This window comes from Etheostoma cragini, chromosome 12, assembly GCF_013103735.1.
Source record: "Etheostoma cragini isolate CJK2018 chromosome 12, CSU_Ecrag_1.0, whole genome shotgun sequence".
In the NCBI taxonomy this organism is placed as follows: domain Eukaryota; kingdom Metazoa; phylum Chordata; class Actinopteri; order Perciformes; family Percidae; genus Etheostoma; species Etheostoma cragini.
Genome location: NC_048418.1, coordinates 13,321,120 through 13,345,444, shown reverse-complemented (window position 1 = coordinate 13,345,444; position 24,325 = coordinate 13,321,120). Strand labels below are relative to the sequence as shown.

At 40.5% G+C, this 24,325-nt stretch overlaps 2 protein-coding genes across 4 annotated transcripts in view; one reads left to right on the top strand and one right to left on the bottom strand.

The window, feature by feature from the left end:
- Positions 1 to 10,382, top strand: part of greb1l (GREB1 like retinoic acid receptor coactivator) — a 43,379-nt gene extending 32,997 nt beyond the window's left edge. For 2 of the 3 annotated variants that reach the window (XM_034887489.1, XM_034887490.1), the window contains exons 19-34: positions 1,123 to 1,259; positions 1,452 to 1,794; positions 2,162 to 2,277; positions 2,581 to 2,813; positions 2,934 to 3,496; positions 3,594 to 3,699; positions 3,830 to 3,976; positions 4,119 to 4,258; positions 4,479 to 4,640; positions 4,866 to 5,070; positions 5,774 to 5,936; positions 6,182 to 6,397; positions 6,493 to 6,634; positions 6,725 to 6,925; positions 7,449 to 7,587; positions 7,916 to 10,382. In XM_034887489.1, coding sequence (XP_034743380.1) covers positions 1,123 to 1,259; positions 1,452 to 1,794; positions 2,162 to 2,277; positions 2,581 to 2,813; positions 2,934 to 3,496; positions 3,594 to 3,699; positions 3,830 to 3,976; positions 4,119 to 4,258; positions 4,479 to 4,640; positions 4,866 to 5,070; positions 5,774 to 5,936; positions 6,182 to 6,397; positions 6,493 to 6,634; positions 6,725 to 6,925; positions 7,449 to 7,587; positions 7,916 to 8,079 — 3,177 coding nt within the window. In that variant the 3' untranslated portion in view covers positions 8,080 to 10,382. The remainder of the gene's footprint in view (positions 1 to 1,122; positions 1,260 to 1,451; positions 1,795 to 2,161; positions 2,278 to 2,580; positions 2,814 to 2,933; positions 3,497 to 3,593; positions 3,700 to 3,829; positions 3,977 to 4,118; positions 4,259 to 4,478; positions 4,641 to 4,865; positions 5,071 to 5,773; positions 5,937 to 6,181; positions 6,398 to 6,492; positions 6,635 to 6,724; positions 6,926 to 7,448; positions 7,588 to 7,915) is intronic. The other variant, XM_034887491.1, reaches the window with a different exon arrangement.
- A 2,795-nt stretch (positions 10,383 to 13,177) lies between these two features.
- Positions 13,178 to 23,858, bottom strand: abhd3 (abhydrolase domain containing 3, phospholipase). Its single transcript, XM_034887492.1, has 9 exons — positions 23,534 to 23,858; positions 22,512 to 22,675; positions 20,774 to 20,956; positions 19,465 to 19,510; positions 16,003 to 16,115; positions 15,214 to 15,387; positions 14,790 to 14,838; positions 14,533 to 14,698; positions 13,178 to 14,412 (listed from the first exon to the last, which is right to left on the bottom strand). Exons 1-9 carry the CDS (start codon positions 23,702 to 23,704, stop codon positions 14,228 to 14,230), a joined length of 1,251 nt encoding a protein of 416 aa, XP_034743383.1. The 5' UTR covers positions 23,705 to 23,858; the 3' UTR covers positions 13,178 to 14,227.
- Positions 23,859 to 24,325: the final 467 nt, after the last annotated feature.

Genomic DNA, 24,325 nt, shown 5'->3' with positions numbered 1-24,325 from the left:
CTTTTTATTTATAGTATCAAATAACAAGAGTTATCTCAAGACAGATTTTACTTTACAGATAGAGTAGGTCGATAATTTACCAAGACCTAACAATTCCAGTAATTCCCCAAAGAGCAAGCATTTAGTGCGACAATGGTGAAGAAAAACTCCTTTTAGGATGAAACCTCAGACAGACCCAGGCTCATGGTAGGGGGTGTCTGATGTGGTGTGATGAGCAATGGCAATAATAGTCACAGTAAAGATAATAGAACTATGCCTAGAAATAGTATTTATAGTAGTTCATGGTTACTGGGGCACCCCAAGATATAATGTTTAAAATTAAACAAACTGATTTTTGCTAATGCTACACTATACCAGTATGGTGCTGTTCAAATATCTTCAAATATTTATTCTGGTTTCAGGTCATTGTGTGTTTTGTTCTAATTCTGTTAACACGTATTTCATAATTGGGGTTTAGGTCCCTCCTAATTACATTTAAGCTTGTATCATATTATTATTTAAATACATGAACAGAATTTAGAGTCTCAGACCAGAAGGGTATTAAGTCATGTTGTGCTAGTTATTCTCATTATTATTTGAGGTGAATTTGAATAGCACATAATATTGAAGTATCAGCTGGATGGTATTATTTACAGACAAACAAACCGATAACTGAGATAGATAAACTGAGACAGGTCGAACAGGAGAAAAAAGAGCTCCACAAAACTAGGTAAATTCTTTTGGACATTCCTTGAATAATTTAATTTGAATCACTGCATAATATTCAGGCAGCGTAAAAAAGTTTACTCAAATCCTTACTTTTTGTTCCATAGACACATGCAACTGTTGATGATAGATGGCAGGTAGACATTACTTCATTTGAAGGCGATACATGTGAAAAAAGATATGAAGTGGTCATTCAAGAGAGCCGTGTAATATAACAATGAAGTGAAAGCACTCACTAAGCTTTCAGATTAAGCATAATGCAATGAGAAGAGACTAGTTATATGCTTAGTAGACTAGTTCTGCTTTTCATCACTAAATTAGATGCAGTATAGTCATTGTATAAATTGGAAAAAATCGAAAAGTATTGACATTTAAAAAATAATGCCATTTTTTCACTATATTGTAACTTTCATCCAGCAGGGGGAACAGTCTCCTAATGAGTTGCTCTACTTTGGCCTGAGGGACTACAGCAGCTCCCTGCAGTGGGGTGTTGCCAGCCCCATTCTGCGTTGCGATGACGCCTTTGAGAAGATGGTCCACACACTGCTGGAAAGGTGATTATGGTGTTACTAATAATTGTGAGAAATATTGTCAATCCAAATCTTACAGATGTGTATTTTCAAATGGCAATTACAGGCAGTGAGTAGTTAAAGATAACAAACCTGTATACATATTTTGCCTGTTGAAAAAATACATCATATTCAGCTATAAAGCTCGAACTTACAAAGTCCCGATTTGTGTCCCAGACATCCTCACCTTCACAGCATGGTGATCCGCAGTTACCTGCTGATTCAGCAGTACACTGAGGCCATGATGGCCCTGACCTCCTCTCCGTCGCTTAGAGACCACATAACCCCAGAGACCCTGGCCATGGTGGAGGACCTAATCAACGCACCAAGCAGAGAGGGCTCCCAGGGCCGTGGCCACATGCTGTTGGTTCGAGTCCCCTCACTACAGCTGGCAATGCTGGCCCGGGAACGACTAGAGGATGTTAGGGACAAACTGGGCCTCCAGTTGTGCTTTGCCGTGCTGCTAGGAAGCCCGGCCTCGGAACTCAACCTGCACAGAAACTTCACCAGCCGCCTCAAGGTGAGAATGCCATGCAACCAGAGTCACATGAGTCTTTTTATTGTGTAATTTTACCAAACGTTTTAAATATTTATATAAAGTGACTGTGGTTTATTCAAGCAAGATGTGTTAAGGAAATCAGATCCATGAGTGAAACATTCAAGTTCAGTATTGTTTGAAAAGGTATCAGGATTTAAATGAAATTCACTTTTACAGAGAAATCTGGAGTGATCATCTGGGATGTGACTCAATTCTCAGAATTCACTTTTAATTCATTTTTAAATTAAATTTGTCCTGCGTCAGCCTGGAAGGCTGTATTGGTCTAGTTCTAAATGATGCTTAAGTAACTGAACAATAAACATTATGCAATACTTGTGTTATGCTGTAGACCTGGAGAGGCTGTGAGAATGGGGACTGGGTACCGCACACTTATGAGGATCTGGAAGGGCTGCCCTGCATCGTCATCCTCACAGGAAAGGACCCTCTTGGAGAAACCTTTCCCAGGTAAGCTCCCCCAGTGGAGTATGTTGCCTTTAAGCTCATCTATAATTCCTCTTGGTTTGCAGTTACTGTGACCTTTTTTTTACCCTCCAAGTGTTAGCTTACACGTCTACATTCACATTGTGTGGGTTGTCTTCTCTACAAGAGAGGCCCATTTATATTAGTTCCTTGATTATGTACAATTAACAAATAAGTACATTTTGGCCTAAAATGTGTTTTTTTCTAAATTAAAGAAATGTAGATGAGAATATAGATATAGGCTATAATCCTTCTATGAAACAATCTTTTGCACTTTTACCTTTCTAGGTCTCTGAAATACTGCGACCTGCGTCTGATAGACTCCAGCTACCTGAGTCGGACAGCTCTGGAGCAGGAGGTGGGGCTGGCCTGCACCTACGTTTCCATGGGCGTGGTCCAGGAGCCCAAAAATGCCATGGCCCCTCGGGAATCCGAAGGAGAAAAGACCACTACCAGCTTGAATGATGGAGAAGAGCTTGAAAGGCCTCAGAGCAACGGCAGCGCTGCGACCAGAACCTCTGGTGAGCCCCTGACCTCATTGACATACTGAGTCGTAGGATTCAAGTTGCAAACTCCAGAATTTGACTTTAAGTAATTTTCTTCAAAAGGTATCCTTGTGCTCTCTTCATGTCTCCACTCAGGCTCTTTCCCAGAGAATGGTGTCAGTTCATCTGACGTTGCCGACTCTTGCCAGAAGCCCTCCACCTCCACCTGCCCACCCGAAGGTGCCATCACCTCCGACATAAGCACAGTAACATTAACACAAGGCTTCAAGCAGGAGTGCGATTCCCCTGCAAGCCAACTCTCCTCCAATCCCTCCAAAGCCCCTCCATCTCTTTACTCTAGTTCCTCCTCTTCCTCGCCCTCCCCATCTTCCTCCTCCACCCAGAGACCCAGCCAGTCCACACAGTGTAGTCGAGACTCTAAGCCTGCTCGGGTGTCACCGCGGACAGTTATTTTGTCACGGGCAGCTTACAACCTGCTGGCGGGGGAGTCTGGGAGTCAGCTGAGCTCCTTCTCCCTGCTGCCTCATGCAGATGTAGCCTGGAGTAGCCCCTTGAGGCCCCTCATCACTCACAACCTGCAGGGGGCGGAGCAGAGCATCTACTACCGCCAGTGGACCATCGCCAGGCAACATCACGCCGATTATGAAGCTCCATCTGTGCCACATCCACGACGCCTGCTACTCAGTGGACCCCCACAGGTGCCTATAAATACTAATATGTGTATTATATTAATTATGCATGTGCGTTTAAGGGTCTTTGTAACAATTCAGGGATTTATTTCATGTTCTTTGTTAGGTGGGAAAAACTGGTGCCTATCTGCAGTTTCTTCGTATCCTGTTTCGAATGCTCATCAGATTGTTGGAGGTAGATGTGTATGATGAGGAAGAAGAGGAGGAACAAGGTAAAGCTCATTGGGACTTTACTGACTAATTTATTCTGAGCTCATGGTTTTAAACACACCATAGACATAATAAGGAACCAAATGTCAGATTGTCTTTTTCCTCATCTTTTCATGTTCTTTTCATCCCCAGAAACATCAGAGGTCACAACTCTAGTTTATACCCAGTTGCCTGACATTGAGGAAGTGCAAAAGCTGCCCTTTGACCCCTACCCCCGGGACCCTAAATTCAGGATGGCAAGCCCTGTTTACACTGACAAGATGCCAACATGCTTAAAAGGTCAGCAGAAATATGCAAACACTCAGCAGCGTCAGTCACATTTAATCTGCCAGTGTAAATATAACATGGGTGTTACTTTCATATTAAGTTAAACAAGCTTATCTCAAAGTAGGAATGTGAACATGTTTTTTTTTGTGTGCAGATTTTAAGCAAGAAGGCGAGAGCCAAACACCAGCCAAACGAGTGACCAAGTCCATACGTCTAAGCAGGTTTGCGGCCCACAATGCCTTTCATCACTGTGAACAGTGTCACCACTACTGTGAAGCAGGCCCTGCCACACAGGTGAGTGCACAGGCTCACATCACACATCTAATGCACTTGTCTGCTGCCTTCTTTGGACTTGACTAACTCCAAACATTGCTGACTTATACAGTAGATGCACATATAAATATCCTAACATGTCTCAATACATTGACACTTGAAAGCTTGAGAGCTTTTTTGCCATCTGTAGCCATGCTTAAAGGTGATCTCTCGGTCTTAATACTGCATGTGTGTGTCATAGCTGTCGGAGTGCACCTTCCATGCCTTCACCTTCTGCTCGTCCATGCTGGGGGAGGAAGTCCAGCTCCAGTTTGTCATTCCCAAAGCCAAGGAGCAGCACTTTGTCTTCAGTCAGCAGGGCAGCCACTTGGAGAGCATGCGCCTACCTCTGGTCTCCACCAAGGTTAGTTTACTAGATACATGTAGGATTATGTGTGTCTGTGTGTTGGTACACCTATATGTCTGGAGAGGGGAGGTGGGGGGGGGGGATGTTTAGTTATTTCCGCTAAAGCTTGAAATGAGGCTTCACAAATCAATGTATTAAATATTTGTATTTTGCTCACAACTTCTACTACACAACTACGCTTTTGTTTTTGCTCTACTTTCTTCTCTCTGTGTTTGTCTCTAGAACCCTGATGTGTTCAAGAGTCCAATCTTCACCCCGACTACAGGACGCCAAGAGCACGGCCTGCTCAACATTTTCCATGCCATGGAGGGCGCCGTTCATCTGCATATTCTGGTGGTCAAGCAATTTGAGATGCCCCAATACAGAAAGTACTGGCCCAACCACATCCTGCTTGTCCTGCCAGCTATGTTCAACAGCGCAGGAGTTGGTGAGCAGCTTACTGGCCTAACTAAACTAAAATGTATTTTTAAGAATGTCATTTTTCAATATATGGATGCATTAACTTTATAAAATTTCCCCCAATGTGTCACTGATTCAAAACACCAAACAAGAAAAAAACATAAATAAGTTTAAATGTGCCCTGTGGAGTTTTGTTCAGGTGTTTCCCACCAAAATGCAGGACCACACATCCTTGTGTGTGCACGATACAAACCAAACATCCACTCATAAAAACATTGCTTTATAGCACTACTAGTGCTCAAAGACTTTACAGGGTACCTTTAAGTCTACGTCACCTTTCAACTTATCTCCCTGCTGATAATTAGGGGTTTTATTTCAGTGAGAGAGCCACCCTGGTCACATATTTATTACAGGCAGTCGAGTTTTTTCTGCAGCACAATAATCTGATTTGTAAATCAGCCAATCAGGTGCGTGGCCTGTCTGAAATGGGTGTAACTTAACTGAAGTCAAAGCCATGTCCCAATGCCTGCATGCCAACTGTTCTGTTCAGGATAAACTGATACAACACGGAACTCTTTGCTTTTTATAGAACATGAATTTTCTGAACTGCAAGTGTTTTTTTGCACTCTTATTTGCACTTATTACCTCCTGCAGTACTGTGATGACGTGCACTGTAGTTTTGATAAAGTATAAACGCAAAATATTGACACATGTGCTCCTGTCTGTTCAAGGTGCTGCTCGCTTCATGATCAAAGAGCTGTCATATCATAACCTGGAGTTGGAGAGAAATAGACTCGAGGAGCAAGGTGTCCATAGGCAAGATGTCTGGCCTTTCATTGTCATGATGGACGACTCCTGCGTGCTGTGGAACACCCACCAGACAGCAGACAGCAGGTTGAATTGTTTTTCTTTTTGATTTGTAAAATTTGCAGAGAGAGGAGTTTTAAGAGTTATTATTATTCTATTATTATTTTTTCCCCCTTCAAGCAAACTTTTAGTTTTTGCTATAACCGCGATTAAAACATGTTATTATATGTCTAGAGACCCTGAAGGAAAGGGCAAAAAAGATGTGACTTTTAAATTGTGTTGCCCCAAAAAAAGCTTCTCATGTGTGCCCTGTCCTCCTTTTTCTTTCTTAGTGAGACATCAGATGGAACTAATGTGTCCCTGAAGACAGTGCTGCAGCATATGGAAAACACACCGAAGATCTCCCTGTATGCAATGTGCGGCACACGCAGGTGGAGCAGCAGCCTGGCTGGCAAATCTCCCAGCCAACCCTTCAGCCGGTGTCACCTCCATGACTTTGTCATGCTTAATGTGGACCTGACACAGAATGTTCAATATGACCTCAATCGGTACGTTTGTAGAGGATTGTGTGAATTAGTCACACATTTGGTGATTTGTGCTGTGTCTCAATCTCCTGATCTTTCTACTTTGGTCTTATGTGTAGGTATAGCTGTGAGGAAGTGGACTTTAATCTAAGGGTGAACAGCAGTGGGCTGCTGCTGTGTCGCTTTAACTGCTTTAGCCTATTGAAGAAACACATTCCAGTTGGGGGAAACCATGACTTCGTGGTCAAACCTAAACTCATGGTGGGTGTATGCCTAGTTTTCAGTTGGTTTCTAGTGAATGCATTAGTATGAGACACCATCTAACATTAAACTATTTTCTTCTATCCCCAGGAAATAGAAAACGCCGCCGCAATCAGTCCGTCGCAGTATGTTTGCGCCCCAGACAGTGAGCAGACCCTGCTTGACGCGCCGGCCCAGTACTTGCTTGAAAGGTTCCTGCAAAGCTGTAGCCACAGACTGTTTCCGAAAGCGGTTCAGAACAGGAACAACCCAGTTTTGGCCATCGACAGCTACCTCAACATCAGCCCGGAGGTGAGCGCTCCCAGGGGGTTGCAGTTGAAAGCAAGAGAGAAGGCTATTAGCATCATTCCTTTAACTTAACCCTAGAAGAAGACCTAAGGGACAAATTATGTGAAAACCATTGTAAATACCGTGCAACTGTTTCAGGGGAATCTTAATGTATTGACCATGAACAAACTAACAAACACCTGCTGACTTAGTTTATCTCAATTGTTTTTATAAGCCTAAAGTTTGTAGAACTTGCCAAAGAAACATGTTGCACAATTCCACCATCTGTTCTGACCTGCATACACGCACATGTGCATACACTGAATGCTAACTGTGTATATTTGTACCGTACATTTGTGCATATGAGAGGACACACTATGCACAGCTTCAATTCTTTGCATGCCTAGACACATTTCTGGTGTTTTCTCCTGACATGGAAAATAAATTATGATGCACAAAATGCAACTTATAAATTGGCTTAGCTTGTTTCCTTTAGTCCACTTAGGTGGAATTAATGAGGTGTATCTTGTCATATCTTCTGTCCCAGATTTCTGTGTGCTACATCAACTCTCGTCCACACTCCACCAACTTGAACCATCAGGGCCTGCTGTTCAGCGGCCTCCTGCTTTACCTTTGTGACTCTTTCGTCGTATCTGGACTCCTCAAGAAATTCCGCTTCCTGAAAGGTGACACGTCAATGCAGTCCTAGTTATTGCCACTGCTTCTGTTATTGTCTCTGTTGTTATATCATGTACTGTGCCTCAAGTGATTTTACACCAGATTGATTCACGGGGTATGTGACACTACTGTCTGGGGCACGTCAATATACATTCCTGTGTCTTTCTGTGCATGTTAACACATTCTTCTTATACCAATGAGTTATTGCATATGACCAGATATATTAGTCAATTAGAAACAATCATTAGTCTGTGTAGATTTAGAAAGCAGTACAGCCTCTAAGGGATACTAGCGGGGGCTTTCAGATTTTGTTTTTTACCCTGATTGTTTCCACAGGTGCCACTCTCTGCGTAATCTGCCAGGACCGAAGTTCCCTGCGTCAGACCGTCATCAGATTAGAGCTGGAGGACGAGTGGCAGTTCCGCCTGCGGGACGAGTTTCAGACGGCCAACTGCAGTGAGGACCGGCCCCTCTACTTCCTGACTGGCCGCCATGTTTGAACCTGACATAACATGGATTAACTGCTCTTCTGCAGAAACAAAATCCAAAATGAGGATAGATTTAATTCCAAACCAACCAGCATTTACAATTCATTCCAATGGAAGGTCAGAATGGATATGCTGGAGCACAAGATCCAAAGTGCCCCACGAGTGGACACATGGCCACCTAATATGGCTTTCCTTTGATTTGTACAGCCACAGTGCACTACGCCTGGGTCAATGCTTGTTTTAACGCTTGATTGTAGCTGGGCTTCTCTCCACTTCAACTTATGTTCTACTGAAAAAGTATTTGCTGTGGAAAAAAAAAGCCTAGCTGAAACTTTATTAGTTTTGATGTTCACCGAAATGGACGCTCTCAGATCAAGGATGTGACCATTTGAAGATTGTAGCTATTCATACATATGTACTTTGACTATAGTATGTCCCATTCTGGACATACAGGTTTATCTCAGGGTTTTAAAGGTTGCTTGAAGGGACAAAGCTATTCTCCAAGTTCACCGTGTATTTTTGGCATTAACTTATGTTGCCACCAAAGGCATGCTCAGCTGCCCCTTGCCTTTTCCTTTCCCTTTCCTTGTCCCTCATTGCCTGCTATGCCTCTCAAACTCCACAAAGCTCATTGACAAGACAACTCTCTACATAGAAGAAATATTAACAAAGAGGTTGGCCTGTATTGGATTTTCATCATCGATGATTTCAACTGCAAATGGGGACTCTCTCTCTCCCTCTCTCTCTCTGTTGTGCCTCTGAAGATATTTATGTGGCATTGATAATCCTTCTGATTGGGAGCTGTATGAGTATGGTTTTAGTCTCTAAATGACTGACCCATTAATTTATCCAAAGACTTTATTCACAACTAAAGAAAAGTACAAGCTGTCCTTTCAAGAATGTAGTTCTTGAAAGGATGTTCTATGATGTCTGAAATATATAACTATGAAGCAGGTCTGTTATCCAGAACACACCTATGTGACTTGCCACAGGGTTTCATTGTTCAACTCACCTGTTAATGTTTAATGCCAATCAGACAGAGCAACATTAATTACTTATGTTTAGTATTTAGGCATATACAGACTTGAATACTGGGTATTTTAAGCATAATCACATACGTCACTAAATGCTGTGTAATAAGAAAGCCTCTTCACTGCAAATCCTGCCGCTGACTGTGCCTGGGCTTTCACCTCCTGGTTCAATGTTCTGAGGCTGAATGTACACTACATTGATGGTATTGGCTACCCTCCACACATTAAACTCACTCAATCTGCCATCTCTTGCCCCCAAACCAAAAGGATAATCAAAGAAAAGGTAACACACTGTCAAAGCAGCTGACCAGCTTATTCCCTATACTTGAAAGTGGAATTTTTTTATATGTTTCTGCACAGGGTTGTCCAAAGAATATGCCTTAAGTGACGTTTCATAGAGTCACTGCTCAAGTCACAAATGTTTTTTGGACCAATGAGAATGAAGAAACCATTAACTGTGAGGCCAAGAAATGTTGTTTGTCTGAGTGAAGCAAAATGAAATAATTGGATTTCGGACTACTGTGCTGTTTAAAACGTTGTTTACATTATTAATATATTATATCATCCCCTTAACCACTGAGGGTTACTGATGTTTTTTTTAGTCTTGTGTAACTTTTGCCAGTATATTTTGGTCATGATGTCTTATAGCATTCTATGTTACATTGCAAAGGCTAGAAAAAAATCTACCTAGATGTGTCCTTAACCACATGTCTGTATCCCTACCTGTTCTTGTGTTGGATTTTTATTGAAAAGGAAAATCAGGTCCATAAGGGATTGTTATTTATTTGACACGCGTTTTGGACTGATAATCATATTGAAGCGTGATATTCGATTGCATTCTAAGCTTGCCTAAACCAAGGGAGTGTGTTGTCTCCTCTTCACAACCATCCATGAAGGCTTTGCACCAGACCTAAACGAATGATTATTAGATCTACTGAATGTCATTAAGGGTAGAAAATATGAACTTGCACTATACAAGTTAAGATCGATAAGAAATGTTTCCCATTATTGAATTAATTCCAAAATGAGTCCAAATATAAAACTGGGCACCAAAACTTTAACTTAAACTCCAGTGGTCCACAGAATGTGTTTTACACTTAATATGCAACTTGCTCTCACAATCTTTACTGAAATGTGTTTGTTAACCATGTGCAGCCAGTGGTAGCCTTGTGTCTGCGTGATCTACCTCATTTTTGTGCTTGTGGGCAGTGAACATAATGACATTAGAGCCATGTTATTGTTGTTGAAAAATTATTAATGTATTAAAAATGACTTCTAAAATAATTTGCGATTTTTTAAGGCATATCCCGTAATGTCTTTAGGTACAACTCCAGGAAAAATGGATATGGCTATGACCCCAATAACCTCATCAGGGTTATGTTTTACTTTGGAAATTTCTCTCCATAGCCATATATGCTATTATTCAACTGTTTTTACGGACTGAATAATACTCCTTGTGATTACGAAACTGAAAAGCATGTGTAAAATTGTCGGGTGTCCCTGTTAAGCTCTGATTTCCATTTATTTTGTTGATTTCCGTGTTATATTGGTGTGCCTCCCATGTAACTGCTGAGTATTCTAAAGTGTTCTGCAAGTGCATGACTAGAAATCGTAAACAGTGTTGTTGTTGAAGTCCATTTGCAGCCCTGTTTTTAGCCTGTGATTAATAATCCTCCCACACTTCTCTACATCCATTCAATCCCAGAATATATTATATTCTGTCCAAGAGCAGAAATGGCTTTGTCATGGATGCTACAGAATCTTCTCTGACTTCAGTTTAAGGGCACAGGGGCATTGTTGGTCCGGGGACAGTTCTATTTCAGCTCATGTGAAGTAATATTAGAGCACATTCTCCATCAACCTACAACCCCTGTGTGATATAACACAGGGCTATTTTCAGCCAGCTGCAGTCAGTGTAGGATAAGGAAGAGTGGGTAAGAAAGAGTTGCTGGCATGCAGATTTTTGAACCTCATAATTTTTCTCTTAAGAAAGCCAAAGACATGTTTGATGTCCCAAAGTGATGCATAAGAGGCAAACTGGAAAATGCCCATGCCTAAAGAGAAGGCAAAGGGTAATTTTTTTTTTTTACTACAGATATATACATTAATATTAGCTTTCTTCACCTTCTCTTGATTATGTTAAGGTTGATTTTGTGTTTTAGCTGATATTTAAATACATCCTTTGAAGGAAAAAGAGAAAATGTCTCTTGATAATTCTGACAATTATTCTTTCAATTATTGAGTCCTCAGCCAACACAGTAATTATTATTAAACTACTTTCAAACACTGACCCTGATTTAAAATATCACTGCACCATTCTACTGTGAATTGTCCTTTTATTCCCTTGTAACATAAAAAAACATTGCTTGTTTATTGTTATATCACCACAGAATCCTGCAGGGTACATTCTCACATGAGCAGCAATATCAACATTTATGATAAACAGATTTCTGCCACATAGCTGTTTAGATGGTTACCAACAGTAAATTGCTCATCCCTCTTGGCAGTCTACTCTAATTACTTTCAGGTTTCCATGAACCATCTAGCTAAAGTCAAAGCTCATCTGTCTGTGGGCTTATTGGGGGGTTGCTGTGAAGGTGAGTGGTGTGCCGAGGATTACAGTTTGCCTTTAGTGGATCACATCCACTACTGCAGCTGTGCATATCCTACTAGCAGCTAAGCATGTGAGTGAAGAGTGAGTCAATTCCAGGAAGCAAAACCCTATACTGGGATGCAAGAAGGTAAGAGAGTGTGACGCTGTAGTGTCATCCAGTAAGCCGGCTCATGTGGTAGACTGTCAAATACTTTGACTTCAGGGGACGAGTCTGTGACCGGAGGTGAAGTCCTGTGTGAACATTACACCTCAGGTGACTGATGAGCTTCTAACAGAGCAGTCTGGCTATTATCAGTATTAAGCCCCATTGTTATAAGCAGACAGAGAAATAAATAAATATACTTTTCTTTCTTTCTTCAAAAGGCAATTGCATTCAATTATTCTAACCTGCGGTACACGGTCAGTGTAGCAGTCCAATATACTTGTTGTAGAAAATGCCTTACAAGCAGAATCACTTGAGACAGCAGACACATGGACCTATAGACTGTTTAATAATTTATTAAATACAGCATATTACAATCATGGTGAACATGTGCATATACTGGTAATTATACTATAGACAGAATGTTTTTTTTCTTCTTTTTATGTACTATGTGTGCAAATTAATTGCAGCGTCCTATGAAAAAAACATGTCCTTTGTGCTACAGAAGTGATGTTAAGGTTCAGGACATGCTGACACTGATAAGACATGCTACTCAATGGACATCAAAATTCCACAGGAACAGAAAAGTCAAACTCCCTCATGCAGTGCATTGCTGAGCGTCTGGCCGCCAGTCAGATCTGATTGTTTCAGCGATGCCAACTCATACACGGAGCCAGCCCTTTGATCATTGTTGGCGAAAGGAAACCAATAAATGACTGACAACCAGGTTCCATTAACGATACTATGCATCTTATAAAGGAACAGCCATCACTTCAATGAGCCAATACGTACACTCTCAGTCTTCTTATGTGCCTAACGTCATTCACTTCACTGCATCTAGTCCCCTCAGACTTGCTTACGGAACTAACCACCAACATTTTCACAAAGAAAGCCTCATGGAATTCATATACTGCTCTGTTCGCCCATACTTTCATGTATTAAGTGCCTTGCATTAAGGAATTAGAGGCATGGTAATATCAACTAAAATAGTGCAATTTCACATTCCTTTTCATTAATGACTTATTCCTCATTTTATACAGTTGTAGAATGATTTGGTGTGCATAAAGGTAGAATGTGTGAAAATAAAAGTGCATGCAGAAGATTAATGAAAGGAAAAGATTGACATTTGTGGCAATACGCTTATTCACTTTCTTGCTAAGAGGAAGATGAGGATATTGATAGTACTCTCAAGTTTAACTAAGCTTGGCATAAAGACGGGTAGCAGTGGGAAATAGCTAGCTTGGCTAGGTTAAAAGGTAAAAAGAAATCTGCCTGCCAGTGCTCTTAGGCGGATATTTTATAGTTTTATTAACCTCTTTATACCTATGTTTTAAAAAAGGAGACATGCTCTTTATTTTGTTCATGCTTTACATTTCTGTATTTTCCTAAATGACAATAAAAGGAATCTTGAATCCTGAATCTTGCTCCTTGCTTACAGTCTTTATGCTAAGCTAAGCTAATTAGCTGTTAGCTTTAGCTTTGTATTTAAGGAACTGGCATGAAGGTGGTGTCAGTCTTCTCATTTAACTTTGCAAGAAAGCAAGTAATATTATTTTGCAAAATATAGAACTATTACTTTAACCAAAAGAAGTATGTCAACTGGTAAATTACATCTACCTTTAAACAAGGAAAATACAGATTCAATGATAATGATTAACAAAACAAATTTACACAGGAAGTATGAATAAATAAATAAAATCCCTGAGGGCTAAAATCCTACTGATGTAAGTATTAAAGGTTCATGAACCACGATGATTGGATTTCCATGTACAGTACTTGTGTTACTTTCAAGAGCAAATGATTACACAATGTAATCTCAGAATTTGTTAGCTAGCTATTGCAAAAGAACGACAACAGGGACATGAACAGCTATTGTTGTTTTTTTAAAGGACCATACCACTAAGAGTGTGATTACACACAATGCATTGTTAACTGTATGGAATAAATAAATGAATGTTGAATGCAACACAATGGCGACATTCAATAAGATGTGCCCTTCAAATGAGAAATTTTTTGTTTTGCTTGCGGCAGGAGGAAGAATGGGAAAAAAGGATAGAGGCCAAGGACAAAGGTAAGCCAATGAAAAAAAGGAAATAGGTAGAATAGGTTTAGGTAGAGAGCAAAGGTATAAAGAATGAATAGAAAGCAGAAAATAGGGATGAACATCAAGGGTGAAAGAGGGAAAAGGGTCAAAGGAAAGAACAAAGAAAGAAAGAAAGAAAGAAAGAATAGAATAAAAATGGACTGAAAACTAAAAAATAACGTGGATGGAATACAGCAATGAAAGAAGGATGGCAAAGATGAACGAAAAGATTAAAGGAAGGAACTAAAGAAGAAGAAAGGGATTCTAGAAGAACATTTTGTTAAGTTCTCTTATTGGGAGAGGTCTTGGAGTACGCTGCCTTGTTCGATGACCGCCTTAGCAAACTGCTTGAAGACTCGGTCCATGTAAGTGCTCCTTCGAGGCCACAGGCCTTCAAGGAAACCAATATGGCCGCCGTGACAGGTTATGAGAAGCGCCAGGTTGGGATTCTGCTTCACTGCCTCCACTGGAATGGCTGCAAAGAAACAAGGGATTCAGGTCATTTTTTCTTGTCCGTTGACTAGATTCTTCTTCCCCATGACACCATATTAGTAGTGTTGGTATAGTAGCATTGTACAGAAAATCTGGGACACACCATGAGACGGGGAAAAGACATCATCAGCAGCATTGAGGCACAGCATTGGCACCTGCACAGATTTCAGCTTGTGGACAGGACTGGCATCATGGTAGTAGTCATCATTCGTAGGATAACCAAACATTATGGAGGTGAACCGCTCATCAAACTCTCGAAGGGTCTTTGCCTGTAGAGAACAGGTCAATTGGTAAAATGTTGGCTACTTCACTTAAATATAATAGCATTTATGACTAATTGTCACTAAAAATAATTCTGACCTTCATGATATGATCGATGTCGTAACACTTTTCGAGCACTGGTCTGTGTCTACAGGGGAGATTAAAACTGTTAGATAAAATGATTTGCAGCTGGAAAATCCTTCAGAAATGCTGACATGGTTGTAACAGCATAATGAAACAAGAATCAAGCTCCACTCTTAAAATAGTATTACAAAAGTATAAATAACTATATCATGCCCATGCCAATACACAAATTAAAATTTATTGTAGGTATTATAATAAGCAGTATAAAAACATATGTTGTAATATGATTTGTTCATAAAGTGTTTTGGCTGTAACTGTAACGCATAAAAATGCTGCTAATTTATTTCTATGTGACAGTAATGAGCTGTAGTGAAAATCCAGCCCTTAGCACTAGCAGTGAGTTAGCAGCTGCAGTAATCCCGCTTTGGGCCCAGCTGACCTGTGGACAGAGGCTTGTAGGCAGCTGGTGAGGTAAGAGTTGAAGAGGAAGCGGTCCAGTGGTTTTTCCAGGGAAGCGGTGCACTTAAATACATCCCAGCCTGCTGAGAAGACGACAACCCCTTTCAGACAGGTTTCCCGCCCCTTGCGCCCTAAGTAGTTGGCCAGCATCATTCTGAATATGGAGAGAGGGTGAGAGGAAGGTTCAGAAGGGTCAAAAAACAAATATTGGGGAACATGTTCCATTTCTGACCAATCCATCACTTCATGAGATGAGTGCTGTGCCATGAAAAAAACACCTTCTTGGGCATGCTGGCTGCACTGAACCACTGGGACCATAATAAAGCAATGACTTTAGCCTGACTGATACTGGATTTTTGAGTCCGATAGTGTAAATTATAATCCCAGGTATTTTCCTTTTTATTAACCGCTAATAACTGTAAGAGCTCAATATTTAAAGCAAAACACAGTCTGCTGCACAGAGAGAAATTTAGACTTACTAGCAGGACATCTTATTCCTCTTCTTTTGGTCTACTGGTAACATTTGGCACAAACCAGTCACAGACTAACTGAATCAGTAATTGAGAATGGGCTCTGTGTAGTTCATTAATTATGGATTACATTATGTCTGGTGATTTATGGGTATTGCAGTTTATTTTATTTAGTTGCGAGTTTCCACCAAGTCACCAACCAAGTTGTCTTGTACAATTTTAAGTCATATTCTCAGGTTTGTTAGCAGTGCCGCCAGTACTGAAATTTCCAGCCAGCTGGTAGTGAGTGGCTTCATTACCCGCCCATTGATACTCCAGCAGCCATGATTGGAGCAGCTTCATTAGTCTTCTGGATGTGTTCAATAACAGTCTCCAGATCCTCTGTGTTGGCTGCACAGTAGGTCCTGGGGGTCTGGGTGAGACAATAGAGTCAGCCTTTACTGTTTCTCTTCTTCATCTAAGCTGTTAATAGTTACAAATGCTGATTTTGAAATAATCTGCAGCAGTATACTTCTGCTGCGGTAAAAAAAATCTTTTGCAGATACCACATAATATACAGTAGACATGTGTGGGACATAGACATGACACATACAGTAAAGACAGACATGCACACATAGAGCTTACAGATTCATATGTAGCAGACACAATTTCTCAGGGCAACATCAGGACTTTTGTTATTTACAGGGAGAGATAGGAGCAAATGGAAGTGGACCTCAGTGCTAGGCTGCTGCAGCTCACAGTTAGGGCAGGGTACCACATTCAATACCTTTAAGGCACTGACCGAATTGACTATAAAGTATTGATAAATGCCTCGTCATTCAAAACCCAATTTCACTACCCAAGGAGTAAATCTCATCAGTGTCAGCGAGCCAATAAGCATTCAGCATGCTTCTACCAAGCACTAATAATGCTTGAGATTGGCTGTTTAACTTTACAGGTATTAGAGGCAGGCATGAAAAACTCTAAGTTACGCAAAGAGACTGGGCTCACATAGTGGGAGGTGAAAAATAAAGTTTATAAAATTGGTATTGAAAAAAGTATCATTTTGGAATCGGTATGAGGTCATGTGTTAGGATCGGTACCTGTTCTGAATAATTTATATAATATATTTCCTTTTTTAAGGGAAAATCAATTATAGAGATTTAAAGTTCCGGTGGACCTCATGGAACCTTAATTCGGGAAGAGGCAAATTATTTTTTGATCCCGTTGCCGTGGATTGCACTTATAATGTTTATCAATTTAAAAAGATAATTTTTCAACCAAAGGAAGTCTCAGTTAGCCGTAGGTTTGTCATAGTACCACGTTTTGTGTGAAACCGATCGGTGAACTACATCTCTCGTCTCACACTTGATGCTCAACTTGTTCGCTAGCTAGCTAGCTTAGCTCTGCTCCACATCATTGACTTTGGCTCTCTATTTTTATGTGCAGGTACTGTACAGTAACGCAAGATTCTCCTTTAAGTTAATCAATATGCTATATAAGGCAAATCAAACTAAAGCTGAAATGATTAGTTGTATTAATGACAGATGTTTTTCTGTCTTCTGCAATAGTAAACTGATTATCTTTGGGTTTGGGGCTCTTCGGTAATGGACAATTTTTAACAGATGTTTTATAGATTAAGCAATTAGTCTGTAGTGTATGCAACAAAGGACAACATCAGGCAGGGACTAACCTCTTTTAACGATTCCCTGATTTTACTTTCCTCAAAGGTTGCCAAACCCTGTCCACAGAAAAGGACATTTAAAAGGATTACCGCATGAATGTTACTACCACTGAACACCGCCTAGTGCAGATTGGCTCCCCAGCAACTGCAACCGTGGCCTCTTAAACCAGGAATTGTGGGTTTAGATCCCATCAGGAGTGTCCATCCTCTGATATGTCAGCAGTTTTACAAAGAAACTAAATATCTTTGGACTGTTAGTTGGACAAAACAAGACATTTGAAGACTTCCCCTTAGGATAACAAAAATAATAGTTAGTTGCAGTCCTAAGACCTAAACAGCCAACACAATTCCCTATACCACCTTTAAAATGCAAACAGTAGTTAGGTAAGTGGTCATTTCGGTTATCATGCCTATGCTGTGTTTTTCTCCAAGTTGTTGTATAGGCCATAGGTGCGAAGTGAGTCCACCAGTGAGTTTAGTGAGTTCACTGTAAATGAGTAAAGTTGTGAACAGCAGATTCATTTTTATATATAATTCTTTTTTTTGCAGGCCGAGAAAAGGTGAAATCTTTGTTAATGTTGCAAAGCTATAACTTATCTTGAAAAATACTATGTTGTTATGATTTTTTTAGGGTATGATACAATTGAACACTGGACACTGTTCTATGATTTTGGGGCAAAAGGGTAACATCATTTTCAACTTGAAAAAGATGGCAGACAGAGCAGGTTATTTAACGTTACAAAAAAAAAAGCTGGAACTTGAAGGAGCCTATGTAACAAGGCAAATTTCTCTGGATGCTGTTGAGTCTTTGGCTCTACAAGGCCCTTCATTAAGATTCAAGCACAAACACAGGCAAAATAAATTCCTGTTTGGCTACTCTCTTACGGTTCCTCATGTAGGCCTGCACAAGTTTTGAACTCTGCAGTGAAACAGCTAAACTTACAAATTGAATTCTAACAAAAGGTATTTAATAGAAAAATATATTACCAGTAGTAGGAAAGTTGTAATAGGCTTTTTCGAGTCCTAGAAATTGGGCATTATTACTCAGAAGAGTTGAGGCAGGGGGCATCTTTTACACAGCGGGTCATTGTTAACTAAAGCGCTGGCCTATTTAAACAATGGACAATACACACACTAACTGGACACAGAGGAAACAATAACATGAGCATACATATGCTACACCATTTGTATAGAATATAGCACAATCCCACATTGAAATAAGGGGGGAAAAGTACACCTTACCATCACCACTTGGTACAGTCCTAAGTGACAGAGTTAAAAAAAATTACCTTTTATTTTTTTTAAATCTAAGGACAGCTGAGCCAACTAAATTCTGGATAAGCCCTGAAAAACTTGTTTACATTAAACTGACACTAAAAACATTGCTTTAGTGTCACTTTTACCCTTTATTTGCAGTTGAGACAGAATATGACAAATACAGCAGGCAACAGATCAGCTACTGATTCTGATTTACACCCACTAAGAGGAACATTAGATTGATTGTAGGCAATCCCTGCCTGTAATGAAAGACTATTATATGTGCTATGAATGAGATCTCTGTATGGTAGTGATGATATGATTAGATCAGGGTGATACAGTCGACCATAAAGAATGTGCCTCTGTTCCAAAGATGTACAGACAGAGAGGGGGAGACATAAAACACAGTGGGCATCCTATGAGCTTTCATAGCTCGGGCCCCATCTTGTTGGCTAAATATACTCGGATGTATGAGGACAGATTAGGCCAGGTGTCAGAACAGCACGTGCACGACAAGGTCGTATTCCTGTGAATCGGCATTAAAATACAGTATCTGCCTGCAACTTAATCCCAGCTGTGCAACAACATTGTCTGTGCAGCATCCGCTTAGGGCTCCCTGAGGGCTCTGTGACACGTGTGGACTAGACAAGCTCTGTGCTGGCTGAAGCGATAAAATGGACAACTCCACTGGGAAGCTGTCATACTGACAAATGAAATTGTCCTTAACAGTCCTTTTTATCCAGTATACATGTCTGTCTTTCTGAATCTTGTCAAGTTAAATGATGAAATTAAATAAAAAAGAACGAGAGGTTGAAAACTAAGAGAGATGTTAGATTCTTACCAGCAGCGTTTCACCTGAAACCCCTCTGTTGTTGAATACCACACATCTGAAATACACAAACATATACTCTTAGCAATTATGATAGGCTCCCTAATTACTCATTGTATAACTATATCTATGGATTATAGCTGAAACAAGTTTAAGTAAAACTGAAACGATTAGTCCATTAATTAATTGGTCAATCAACAGAAAATTAATCAGCAACTATTTTCTGGTACCAGCTAATTAAATGTGAGTATTTTTCTGCTTTGCGTTGTTATGTAAGTTTATATGTAAACTGAATAGCTTTAGGTTTTCAACTCATGGTCAGACATTTAAATATATCACTTTGGGGCTTTGGGAAATTGTGTTGGGAATTTATCACAATTGTCTTTCATTTTATAGACGAAAAAAATAAGTATCAGTTTATCAAGGAAATAATTGGCAGGTTAATTAATGATGAAAATATAGGGATTGGTCAATTGATTGCTCAAAATCATGTGTACCTAGGAAGAAAAACAAAAGCTCTAGTAAGCTTATGCTTGTTTTTTTCAGTTGTCACTATAAGTTACCCTCTTCCATGTTTAAAGGAACACAGTGGCCCAAATTTCTTTGAACAAATGTTCCTTACTTTCAAAAAAACTCAGCTGGGAAAATGATGAGATGTGCAGAGAGGCACAGCTGTGTGAAGAGCAGTCTTTCTGTAGAGCAGAGGCATCAGCATCCCTCCTCTCACTTATTATCTGGAATCAGACCTGCTGTTTTTGTGTGCGTGTGTGTGTGCGTGTGTGTATGTGTGTAAACACACATTACAGCATAGACTCAGAAGCTGGTCTGGGCTAAGCCGCAAAGCTTGTACTGGGATAAGCTGTAATTCATTAAGCTACACAGAAAGGGGTGAGGGGTGGAAGATGCTGAGTCTGCCATGCATTCCCAAACCTGATTCCGGCCTATTGAAGAGTGAAAAAAAGGGGAAAACCTGCTTCCCTCTGCAACTCTTCAAGTTTGTGCTACGTTTGGCTATTTACAAAAGCAGCTCTTGACAAAGAGCTTAGCTGTCTGCTTTATTGGTACACTTTACCTGAAATAACCCCAAGCCCCTGGCACTTGTGCACACATTATATAAAAGTTACGGAATCATCACAAAAGTGGGTGCCAGACCTTTTAATTCAATATTAGTATGACTGCTGAAGTATTCTGATTGTGATTGGACAACATATCTGTATGAAAATATGCATGAGGCACAGAGAGTGTCAGTTGTGTGATTTATTGCAGTGAATGTGTGCTCAGCGCTGGACCTCAGCCAGGGTGTCCAGCCAAGACCACCCACCTATAGCCCAGATCCCTGCTCTGTTGGACCATGTGCAGGATGTAGGACTCTCGGCTGGTGCCGGTCAGACCAGGGAGAAGGAGGACTGTGGGCCTGGTGGCAGGGTCAGGATGAGAGAGGCTGTCATCGTTGTCAAACCAATCCAAAGAGATCTGTCCTCCATCTGCTGCCTTAATAAGCTCACTCCAAAGACAAGTGGGAAAGGCAACTCAGCAATGACAATCTTTTTGCATATTATTTTCCATGTATCAATCTTCATGTACCAAATCACTGTGTAACTTATAATAAGTCACATTAAAACACATGCAAACACTAAAGCACACGCACAGGACAACATTGAACTGAATAGTCATTTTAGTTCCTTGTGAAATGACTATTTCATTGTGTCCATCACAAGCACTCCCAAAGGGCAATTGGATATGTGATTAGAACACTCACTTACAGCTGCCTCATTCCCCTTGTGATTATCTTGTCAGTATACTTTGCAACCCACACAGCAAGGTTAAGATAAGGAGGAGGGCATTGCACCAGTGGGTTCTTTTGGTCAATCAATTTAAGGCTATACAACCCCAACCTGGCAGATGAGGTCATTCATGCCCAGTGCTAGCGCATATGAAATCCTGCAAACACACAGCAGCAGCTCAAAAGCCAGCTTGGTTGGCCAGGGGGAAAGACATCAGCATGAAATTACAGAACCGCCATTAAATATGCACCTGAAGCTAGACTTTAAAGTCAATGAGGGGAGGCATTTCAGAGTGACCAGCGCACAAAGTGGGATGGGACCTGGGACTGATCCTTCGCTGGGACAGTGACATGAGTGGAATTTTACCCTGACAGCCAATAACAAATAGGAAAGTTTTCACTGTGTCCGTCCTTGGGTCAGGTTTTGGTAATGTCATTATCAAGGGGATGCCCCATTGTCCCCAGAGGAAATGTAATAAAAACCTTAGTGAAGGGCTGACAAACAACTTGTGATCATATCACCTAATATTTGTGCAATGTATACACAAACATAAACCTAGGGAATGTCTAAATACATTACACAATGTAAGTAATATCAGATGGCCAAGTAAGTGTGAACACATACAAGGAATTTGACTCCGGCTTTTTGTTGTCCTCAAAGTACATACACAGAATTAGACAAAAAACAAAGACATCAAAGCTGATATAATACATAGGAATAACGAAAAAATAAGTCTCTCTTAATTAATTCTAATCTCCTTTTTGTGCGCAGGGGGCAAGGAATGCATTTAAGCTTCAACAGAATGTACATTACACAGTGGCAGGCAGGGTGGCCCGAGCCAGTGTTGTGGCACAAAAGATCTCTGTCTCTACTCTGAGCCTTTGAGTCTTGGCTAAGAACAAGACTGGGATTTGTTTCCAGTTGTGAAATTGGTAAGAACAAATAAAAAACTAAATAAATACACAATGGCAGTTTCTCAGCAACCAAGCTAGTTCTTAATAAAGTTGTCCAATGTAGGCATGGAAAATTCTGCAATGGCATTTACTTAGGCTACTTTTGAATGCCAGAACAAGTAACTTGTCATTATAAATGGACATGTGCGGTACTGTACTGTGTCAAAGGGGGAACTTTCTAGCAATTTAAATGCACATGTTAACTATTAACCAGGTCAAAGTGTGTCTACATGCAAGGAGAAACATATTCCCATTATGGGGAAATAAAAAAAAAAGTGTGATTGATAATTAGAAGGCTATATCTGTCACAGTGAAGACTTACTTTTTGTAGACGACCCCAGGTTTTGCTGTGACAAAGGGTCTTAGTAGAGTCTGGATGCGACTCTCCCAGCACCAAAAGGTGGGGTAGTAGGTCTCTGACACTACCGGACATTGCTCCCTCAGAAAGTGGTAGAACTTCTTACCCCCTGAGATGAGCTGGGGCTTCTGCAAAAGACAGGTGAATATGTGGCACAGGTTAGAGTTAGAAGAAGAAAAAAATGACTTCTTTGTTTTTGTCTCAGGTATGAATTAATGGTATGTTATTGAACCTGGCACCAGATCCACCACTGTGATAAAACATGTTTTAGCTCTAAGCTCAAGTTCAAGTTCAGTTTTATTGTCATTTATGCACAGTAAGGGAACATGTTTCCCTGTACAATTAAATTCTTTCTTTGCTGTCCACAGAATGCCGAACAATGTAAAATCTACAAGATATACTAAAAATATACAAAAGAAAACAATTTTAAAAGGCAGCATGTGTAACATAAACCAATACTAATAATGATAAGAAGAAGTATATATTTGTTCTACTCTATTAAACTCATACACGATACATTTGTTGAAAATAGGTTTTTGTATTAAGTCAACACTCGGAGCCCACCATCAAATGAATGATGGAAAGTTACAATGCATTACGAAAGCAAAAAAAAAAAAAACTTCAACCGGCATTTCTAGCTAACATAACGTTACAGTACCGTTAACCTAGCTTAGTTAGTGCTGACATAACAGGATTGTCTTGCCGAGGATTCCTTTGTCGCAGCGCTGAACATGGATGTAAATGATATAATTCCCGGTAAATATGATGATTAACGTGTGTTTTATATGGCTGAGAACAATCCCACATATGCAGGCATGTAATGTTAGCCCACCGGTGGACAGATGTAACCTTTCTCTTTCCCGTATCATCGTCTCGCCTGGCAAGTGGTGATGCTCAACCATGAAAAGCACACATGTCAGTTTTAAATAAAAGATACACGGCTCATGCAAAGCAGTCAGTATAAACTACAAGTAAACGTTACTTACCTTCGCTACTGAGAGCAAATAGTAGCAAGTGTACGCTGCGCTAAAGCCCAGTACCAGAGACAGTCCTACTCCTGACCCGAACAGCCCGACTTTGACTTGATTTTCCAGATAATGTGACAGGTCGCACAGGTCCCTTGTCAAAATGTTGAAATTGAAGTCCAGCGAGATCATTGCAAGGTCCCTGTTTTCCCCCGTACTGCAAGGACAGCGGCCAGCTCGGGTGGAGTCAGCTGTGTCTGCCTGCGAGCTCACAGTGAAGGAGACAGTCAAGGGGACCTGATGTAGAGGAGATTTAACTTACATATATAATATATATATATATATATCAGCGAGCGGGGGCGCTCTTTGACCAGCTTTCAAAAGAGCCGCTCACAGTCAGGCAGCCAGCCAGTCAGTCAATAGCCCCCTGCAGCCAGAGGAGGGGATGTGCACCATGCGGGGCTGCAGATTCAGCATGAGCCTGGAGGTCTTCCCTTCAGTGTGATATAACTCAGCCAAAAGACAATCAAAGAGATATTTGCAAAGACAGCATGAGCATCATTAAACCCCTTTTACTTTAAGAAAAATGATCACGGATTTACAGCAGAATTTGTCCCGGGGGGCTAGACACACAAGAGGCCCGAGGGGACTCAAGTTAACCATGTGGCAATTATGTGTGGTAATTTAATTAACTGATAATGTGTTTGTTCAAGCAACACTATGTAGCCTTTCCCTCTTTGGTCCTCCTACAGGGACCACATTTCAAATATGTGTTATTTTATTTTATTTCTATTAATATTATTTCATGTAAAT

Bases quoted from the DNA above. Each gene is read 5' to 3' on its own strand.
- abhd3 (XM_034887492.1), bottom strand. From the start codon at position 23,704: ATGATCTCGCTGGACTTCAATTTCAACATTTTGACAAGGGACCTGTGC. The intron at 22,676-23,533 runs GTAAGTAACGTT...TGTCTTTTGCAG, and splicing joins ATTTGCTCTCAGTAGCGAAG to AAGCCCCAGCTCATCTCAGG. The intron at 19,511-20,773 runs GTGGGTGGTCTT...TGTGTATTTCAG, and splicing joins AGCAGGGATCTGGGCTATAG to ATGTGTGGTATTCAACAACA.